The 8,934-nt window shown below is 40.9% G+C and overlaps 1 protein-coding gene across 1 annotated transcript; it reads left to right on the forward strand.

The window, feature by feature from the left end:
• Nucleotides 1–448: 448 nt before the first annotated feature.
• Nucleotides 449–8,386, forward strand: LOC139382187 (E3 ubiquitin/ISG15 ligase TRIM25-like). The gene is made up of 8 exons (XM_071126051.1): nt 449–2,746; nt 2,964–3,053; nt 4,222–4,455; nt 5,416–5,572; nt 5,822–5,857; nt 6,836–7,081; nt 7,182–7,241; nt 7,329–8,386. Exons 1-8 carry the CDS (start codon nt 2,171–2,173, stop codon nt 7,856–7,858), a joined length of 1,929 nt encoding a protein of 642 aa, XP_070982152.1. The 5' UTR covers nt 449–2,170; the 3' UTR covers nt 7,859–8,386.
• The last annotated feature ends 548 nt before the right edge of the window (nt 8,387–8,934 follow it).

An 8,934-nucleotide genomic window follows, 5' to 3' on the forward strand; every position in this document is an offset into this window, starting at 1 on the left:
CCTAAAGTATAGGGGCTAGGTGTTGATTTATACATTCTGATTTCCTTTCTTGCCTGTTGATTGCTGTGGGTTTTTATAATGTCCAGTTGGTGGCAGTAATGCACATTTTATGGGCTTGCTATCTTTCATGAGTCACTTACTAAGTAAGTAGTAGCAGAGACTGAAGAGGAAGTGAGATGTTGGTGCCTATGGGAGTGTAAACCAATAGGCCTAGAACTGAACAGGGGCATAGATCTGCTCTGGGGTAAATGAAGAAGACAACTCCAAGCTGCCTTACCTCATGACTTTGGTAAAGATATAATAATTGTTTTAGTGGAATTCAGTTGAAGAGGTTGAGTCTCCATGTAGATGTGGTAGCGTTTCATTTTGTAATAGAAGTTTTCCTAAAATGCTGTAATCTTATCGAAGATTATGTTGATTTAAACAAAAGAGTTGTTTGTCTCTCTATAGTGACATCATGGACCCCACTCCTGAGCCCAAGACCAGAGCGGAGGTTTGAAAGTGTAAGTAAAACGCATTATAATCCCGGAACTACCTGATACATCTGTCACGGGGGATTCTTGCCAGTGGACCTTGGAACCCAACACAGTTAATGAGCACCTGTCTCTTTCTGAGGGGAACCGGACGGTTACTGGAATTGTGTAGACTTTCTTAGTGTCCAACAAGCTTTCTCTGCCCTTAGCCTTGTTCTGAACACCTCCAAAACAAAGGTCATGTGGTTTGGTAAGAAGAATGCCCCTCTCCCCACAGAGGTGATTACTACCGCTGAGGATCTAGAGCTTGAGGTAGTCACCTCATACAAGTATTTGGGAGTATGACTAGACGGTACACTGTCCTTCTCTCAGCACATATCAAAGCTGCAGGCTAAAGTTAAATCTAGACTTGGTTTCCTCTATCGTAATCGTTCTTCTTTCACTCCAGCTGCCAAACTAACCGTGATTCAGATGACCATCCTACCCATGCTAGATTACGGAGACGTAATTTATAGATCGACAGGTAAGGGTGCTCTCAAGCGGCTAGATGTTGTTTGCCATTCGGATTTGCCACCAATGCTCCTTATAGGACACATCACTGCACTCTATACTCCTCTGTAAACTGGTCATGTCTGTATACCTGTCGCAAGACCCACTGGTTGATGCTTATTTATAAAACCCTCTTAGGCCTCACTCACCCCTATCTGAGAGATCTACTGCAGCCCTCATCCTCCACATACAACAATCGTTCTGCCAGTCGCATTCTGTTAAAGGTCCCTAAAGCACACGTATCCCTGGGTCACTCGTCTTTTCAGTTTGCTGCAGTTAGTGACTGGAACGAGCTGCAACAAACACTCAAACTGGACAGTTTTATCTTACTCTCTTAATTCGAAGACTCAGTCATGGATACTTTTACTGACAGTTGTGGCTGCTTTGCGTGATGTGTTGTCTCTACATTCTTGCCCTTTGTGCTGTTGTCTGTGCCCAATAATGTTTATACCATGTTTTGTGCTGCTACCATGTTATTTTTATATATATTTATTATTTTTATCCCAGCCCCCGTCCCCACAGGAGGCCTTTTGCCTTTTTGGTAGGCCGTCTATTAAAGTAAATAAGAATTTGTTCTTAACTGACTTGACTCATCTACTCTGACAGTTCCCAAATTGTATTGTAAATAAGAAAAAGTTTAAATAAATAAATATATATATATATATATATATTTTTTTTTTTACACAATAATGTCAGAAGAAGCAGCTTTATTTCATGCAGCAAAAGTTGGCATTTCTGGGAAAACTGGGGTGATCTACTCACAGCCAATGGCAGGTCATAATTGTAGGAAACACATTTGTCAATTACCCACCTGTCTAAATAAAAGTGAAACATTTTAATTGAAAAATAAGTTATTATTAAATAGTGGCAATATCATATCAGCCTTTGTTTGACTGTGAAGCATTTATAGTGCTTATGAAGACTTTTTGAAAGTGATTTTTCGTGTGACCAAATAGTCATTAGTCATGAGTGTTCTTTCGTTTTTAAGAAATAAAGGAACTTACTGTAGATATGCCCTTGAGTCTGCAACAACTGCCTGATCTTTGCTCAACACCACACCTCTTACAGAATACAGTGTTTCCTTCCCAGTCACAACCACCAATGCTTTACTTACAGAACTCTGCTACTTGGTCAGTGTGTGTATCAACATGGCAGAGGCCACGGACCTGATCAGTTGTTCGATCTGTCTGGATCTACTGAAGGATCCAGTCGCTATTCCCTGTGGACACAACTACTGTATGGACTGTATTAAAGGCTGTTGGGATCAGGACGATCTAAAAGGTGTGTACAGCTGTCCCCAGTGCAGGCAGACCTTTACCCCAAGACCTGTTCTGAACAGAAACCCTCTACTAACTGAGTTTGTGGAGATTCTGAAGAAGACAAGAATACAAGCTGCTCCTCCAGCTCTCTGTTTTGGTGGACCTGGAGATGTTGAGTGTGACGTCTGTACTCTGAAAAAATTAAAAGCCGTAAAGTCCTGTCTGGTGTGTTTAGCCTCTTATTGTGAGACTCACCTCCAGCATCACTATGAATCGCCTGCATTTAAAAAACACAAGCTGGTCAAAGCCTCCACACAACTACAGGAGAAGATCTGCTCTCATCATGACAAGCTGCTGGAGGTTTACTGCTGTACGGATCAGCAGTGTATCTGTTATCAGTGTGAGATCGAGAAACACAAAGGCCATGATACCGTTTCCCCAGCAGTAGAAAGGATTGAGAGGCTGGTAAGGGCAACAACTCTAAACATCTCATCCAGGATACAGTATATCTGACAATGTAATTAATCAGAATAAGTTAATGTGAGAGTCATGTCTGTATGATGTTACTAACACGTCTATATGATGGTACTAATGTGACAAATGTATGCTTTTAGAAAGACACAGCCAATATAAATTAACATGATATTTAAGCTTTCATTCTATGACATTTGTTTCTCTACAGAAACAGTTAAGTGAGAACCAGGCCAGGCAGAGCATTCAGGAGAGAGAGGTGAAGATACAGGAGGTGAGACAGGCTGTGAAGTCACTCAAGGTGAGTTTTGCATGTTTCCACTTAACAGATAGTACTCTATAAAGTGACTTACTATTCCTAAACTGAAGTGCAGTATAACTAGGGGGAACAGGCTGGGGTTCTGATGAGAGCTGAGTAAATAGACTGGTTAATTTTTATGGCTAGGCATCCCGCTAGTGGGACAACTTCCGGTGAAACTGGAGGGGGCGCAATTCAAATAAATAATCATAAAAATGATGGATATTCAACATTTTAAGTACATACAGGTGTCTTATAGCAGCTGAAAGCTTACATTCTTGTTAATCTAACTGCATTGTCTGATTTACAGTAGCTATTTCAGCGAAAATATACCATGTGATTGTTTGAGGACGGCACCCCACATCAAAATATTTTTCCACTGGCACAGGTTTCATACATTCACAAATAACGATTAAATATTCACTTACTTTTTGAAAATCTTCCTCTGATTTGTCATCCAAAGGGTCCCATCTATAACATGTAGTGTCGTTTTGTTAGATAAAATCCTTCTTTATATCCCAAAAAGTCAGTTTAGTTTGTGCCATCGATTTGAGGAATCCACTCGTTCAACATGCAGAGAAAGGAATCCTAAAATCTATCCCTAAACTTTGTTTCAACAAGTCAAAATACTTTTCTATCTTCTCCTCGGATACCCTCAAATGTAATCAAACTATAATATTTCTTACGGAAAGAAGTATGTTCAATAGGAAAGGTGTGCCCTGTCTTCATGGCACTCGCAAACAAGAATTACCAAGACTGTGTCCCTGTACTAAAACTCATATTTCTTATTCGTTTTGAAGTTACAAGCCTGAAACCTTGAACATAGACTGCTGACACCCTGTGTAAGCCATAGGAATTGCACCCAGGGAGCTAATTTTCAATATGACCTTATACTTGCCATTTTAAGAGGAGGATCTCTCTCAACCAAAATAATTCTGCTTGGTTTTTCTTAGGATTTTCTCCTACCATATCTATTGTTATATTCTCCTACATTATTTGAACATTTCTACAAACTTCAAAGTGTTTTCTTTCCAATGGTACCAATTATATGCATATCCTGGCTTCAGGGCCTGAGCAACAGGCAGTTTACTTTGGGCTTCAGGAGGAAATGGAGAAAAAAGGGGCCTAGCCCTATTAAAATGTAACCCCTCCTCTCTGTTTGTCCTAACAGTGCTCTGCACAGACCGCAGTTGAGGAAAGTGAGAGGATCTTTACTGAGCTTGTCCACTCTATTGACAAAACGCGCTCTGAGATGAAGGAACTGATCAGAGCCCAGGAGAAGGCTGAAGTGAGTCGGGCTGAAGGACTTCTGAAGCAACTGGAGCAGGATGTAGCTGAGCTGAAGAGGAGAGAGGCTGAGTTGGAGCAACTCTCACACACAGAGGATCACATCCATTTCCTCCAGGTGGCATCACTGACTCTCTGTCCATTGCAGCAGGTGTCACTCCTGAAGTGTAGTCAATGTCTTTCTCCGTGATCAAATGTTAATTGGCACGTGCTTCGTAAACAACTAGGCGTAGACTAACAGTAAAATGCTTACTTATGAGCTCTTCTCAACAATGCAGAATTTAAATGTAATTTTTTTTTTAATAGAAATAAATACATAATGAGCAATGATAGCTTGGCTATATACAGTACAGGGGGTACCAGTACTGAGTCTATGCGCAGGGGTACGAGGAAATTGAGGTAAATATGAACATATAGTGTGGGGTAAAGTGACAAGGCAACAGGATAGATATACAGTGGCAGCAGCATATGTGATGAGTGTGTGAGTGGGTGGGTAGAGTGTTTTTAGCAGTATTATGGCTTGGGGGTAGAAGCTGTTCAGGAGCTTTTGGGTCCCAGTAAGTTTGCCATGTGGTAGCAGAGAGAATAGGCTATAACTCGGGTGGCTGGAGTCTGACAATTTTTAAAGCCTTCCTCTGACACTGCCTGGTATAGAGTTCCTGGATGGCAGGAAGTTCGGTCCCAGTGATGTAATGGGCCGTACGTACTACTCTCTGTAGCGCCTTGCGGTCGAAAGCCAAGCAGTTGCCATACCAAGTGGTGATGAGCCAGTCGATAATCTCAGTGGTACAGCTGTAGACCTTTTTGAGGATCTGAGGGCCCATGCAAAATCTTTTCAGCCTCCTGAGGGGGAAGAGATGTTATCGTCCACTCTTCTCAACTGTGTTGGTCTGTTTGGACCGTGATAGGTCCATAGCGATGTGGACACCGAGGATCTTGTAGCTCTCAATCCGTTCCACTACAGCCCTGTTGATGTGAATGGGGGCGTTTGGCCCTCCGTTTCCTGTAGTCCACGATCAGCTCTTTTGTCTTGCCCACGTTGATAATCTTTTTCTTGTTTTCTGATCTGTCTCTGTAGAGTTTCCAGTCTGTCTGTGTCCCTCCTGGATCTGAGGCCTTACCCAGCATCACTGTCAACCAAATCTCATTTGAGGATTTACAGAAATCAATATCTGCACTTAAACAGCGACTGGAGGTTATATTCAAGGAGGAAATGGCCAAGATACCTGGGAAAGGTAGGACTTCACACACAAACAGCAAAAGTACAGCGTTATAGCTTATTGTTATTTGGAAATGTTTGTACATAAAGATTATGTTGCTTTATCTGGCAAGAGAGTAAATCATATGGTATGATTGTGTAATTAGATTTTGAACAGTAAATGTGGGAACAATGTTTTAGCTTGTCAGACTTTCTATATTGCATCTTTAACATGACATGTTTCATGAAATCTCTCTCTCGTTGTCCCTCTTTCATACCATTCTAGTGCTGATGCCAGCGACCATAAGTACAGAGGAATATGGTAATGTTGCTTTTGGGGCCAACTCAATATTAAATTATATTAGATTTTAGGTCGCCTTTATGATAATGATTTATCAATTCATATACAGTACCATTCAAATGTTTGGACACCTACTCATTCAAGGGTTTTTCTTAATTTTTTACTAGTAGTGGTTTCTTTGCAGCAATTCGACCTTGAAGGCTTGATTCACACAGTCTCCTCTTAACAGTTGACGTTGAGATGAGTCTGTTACTTGAACTCTGTGAAGCATTTATTTGGGCTGCAATCTAAGGTGCAGTTAACTCTAATGAACTTATCCTCTGCATCAGAGGTAACTCTGGGTCTTCCTTTCCTGTGGTGGTCCTCATGAGGGCCAATTCCATCATAGCGCTTGATGGTTTTTGCGACTGCACTTGAAGAACCTTTCAAAGTTCTTGAAATGTTCCACATTGACTGACCTTCATGTCTTAAATTAATGATAGACTATCATTTCACTTTGCTTTTTTGAGCTGTTCTTGCCATAATACGGACTTGGTCTTTTACCAAATAGGGCTATCTTCTGTATACCACCCCTACCTTGTCACAACACTACTGATTGCCTCAAATACATTAAGGAAAGAAATTCCACAAATTAACTTTTAACAAGGCACACCTGTTAATTGAAATGCATTCCAGGTCATTGATCATGAAGCTGGTTGAGAGAAAGTGTGCAAAACTGTCACTAAGGCAAAGGGTGGCTACTTTAAAGAATCTGAAATATTAAATATATGTTTAACACTTATTTGGTTGCTACATGATACCATGTGCTATTTCATAGTTTTGATATCTTCTCTATTATTCTAGAATGTAGAAAATCATCAAAATAATGAAAAACCCTATGTCCAAACTTTTGACTGGTACTATAAAAATCTAAAGGCAGATTGAAAGATGGTGATATTATTGTCATGATAACTTTACCTCGCTCTCTCTCTCTCTCTCTCTCTCTCTCTCCAACTGAAGGTGTCCAGTTTGTGGATGAGCAAAGGTCTGAGCTCATTCAGAGGGTAACCATGGTGATGCCTATAGCAGATGAACTTCTTCAGAGATGCATGCTTCATAAAGAAATGTATAATACTATCCGGGATGCCAGGCCCAGCCAGGAACAGATGAGACTGCTGTACGAGGCCCTACACTCAGGAGGCTCTAAGGTGAAAGCAGCCTTTTATGAGATTCTACGGGAAAAACAACACTATCTAGTCAATCTGGGTAAGTGCACAAAGGTTTTAACATAACTGTTGTTGAGTGTGCCCAGGGCCACGATGATCAGAGTGGATCAGCTATATTTGATTATCTCTGTTATCCATAGCAACAAATCTTCATGATGTTCCACTCCCCGAACCCAGGATCAGAGAAGAGTTCTTGAAATGTGAGTTTGAAACGCACAATTCCATATACCCATGCATGCACACACTATTACATCTGCATTTTCAACTTTGTTTTGACATTTTCTCAGATTCCTTACCGCTCACATTGGATCCTAACTCAGCTCAAGAGTGCCTGTGTCTGTCTGAGGGAAACAGGAAGGTGACAAATATTGGAAAGGCCCAGCCCTACCTTCACCATTCAGACAGATTTACCTACTTCGTCCAGGTGCTGTGTAGAGAGGGTCTGTCTAGAGCCAGCTACTGGGAGGTAGAGTGGAGTGGGGATTCTGTTAATGTAGCCGTCTCATATAAAGGAATCATCAGGAAAGGAGACCAATGGAATGGCGTCGCTGCATTTGGACGGAATGATCAGTCGTTGAGTTTATACTGCTCAACCTCTAGCTGTAATTTCATGCACAATTGCTCTACAACTGTTATCACTGTCCCCTGCTCCTCCAGAGTTGGCGTGTACCTGGACCACACGGCAGGAACTCTGTCCTTCTACAACGTTTCTGACACAATGACTCTCCTCCACAGAGTCCAGACCACATTCACTGAACCTCTTTATCCTGGGTTTACAGTTGGTCATGGATCATCTGTGAAGATACTGACAGAGTGATAGAAGTAATGGAGCTTTCATATTAAACTCGGTATGGATTTAATCCATAACATTGTTATTTCTCTTTTTTTATAATCTTGAGAAGTTCTGAAAAATATGCTTAATGTCTCTGCTGATGGAGTGCTGCTGTTTTCCCCAGCTCTGACATAACAGATTGTTTATGTCCTGACTGCAAATCTGATGAACCAGGGTTTGTTGTATAAACACATGCATGCTGGCCTCTGTGGGCTGAGGAAAATAGTAAGCCATGAGAAACTCAAAGAAAGGCCTAGTTCCAGTTTGGCAGTTAGCTCCTACCCCTTCAGTGTGCACAAGTTTGACAGGACTGGAAGGATGTAAGCAATATGGAGGATGCTTCACTTGGCCTATTAGAAAAGCACATGGAGTCATCACCTATCCCATTATTTTAGATCTGCAACACCAAAATGTTAGGGAAAGGGGAACACAATGGAATCAGGCTTATACATACAGTAGGTTACAGGATTCTGTCAACACAAAATCAAATAAAATGTTGTCACATCTGCCGAATACAATGTGTAGCCATTCTTGTGATTATTGTGATTATGCCATTGTAATTGTTTGTAAACTTGTGTAGTTAAATTAATCTATGATCGTATGCTATCCATTTGTTTGTATGCTGTTCTTTGTTTGACATTTTAATATTTGATTATTAACCAATGGTATTAGGCCACTCTTGGCCATGATTACAGACACCTGTGTCTTTTGACACTATATAAACGAGTCATCCCGCAGTGTTTGTTATTATACCCTGATGAAGACAGCTTGGCTGTCGAAATGTTGGTATTACATTTTTACATCTGAGCTCCTAGAGTGTGCGGCTCTCTTTTATTTTCGAATACAATGTGTAGACCTTACTGTGAAATTCTTACTTACAAGCCCTTGACCAAAAATGCAGTTTTAAGAAATAAGAGTAACAAATAATTCAGAGCAGCAGTAAAATAACAATAGTACAGGGGGCACCGGGTAGTTGAGGTTCTATATACATGTAGGTAGTTATTAAAGTGACTTATGTATAGATAAGACACTTCCTTAGATATCGTTTACCAGCTGTTTAC

The sequence above is a fragment of the Oncorhynchus clarkii genome, chromosome 2 (genome assembly GCF_045791955.1).
Source record: "Oncorhynchus clarkii lewisi isolate Uvic-CL-2024 chromosome 2, UVic_Ocla_1.0, whole genome shotgun sequence".
NCBI lineage: Eukaryota > Metazoa > Chordata > Actinopteri > Salmoniformes > Salmonidae > Oncorhynchus > Oncorhynchus clarkii.

Coding starts and splice junctions, on each gene's coding strand:
- LOC139382187 (XM_071126051.1), top strand. CDS start 2,171: ATGGCAGAGGCCACGGACCTGATCAGTTGTTCGATCTGTCTGGATCTA. Junction 3,054..4,221: donor AGGCTGTGAAGTCACTCAAG/GTGAGTTTTGCA, acceptor TTGTCCTAACAG/TGCTCTGCACAGACCGCAGT. Junction 7,082..7,181: donor ACACTATCTAGTCAATCTGG/GTAAGTGCACAA, acceptor TGTTATCCATAG/CAACAAATCTTCATGATGTT.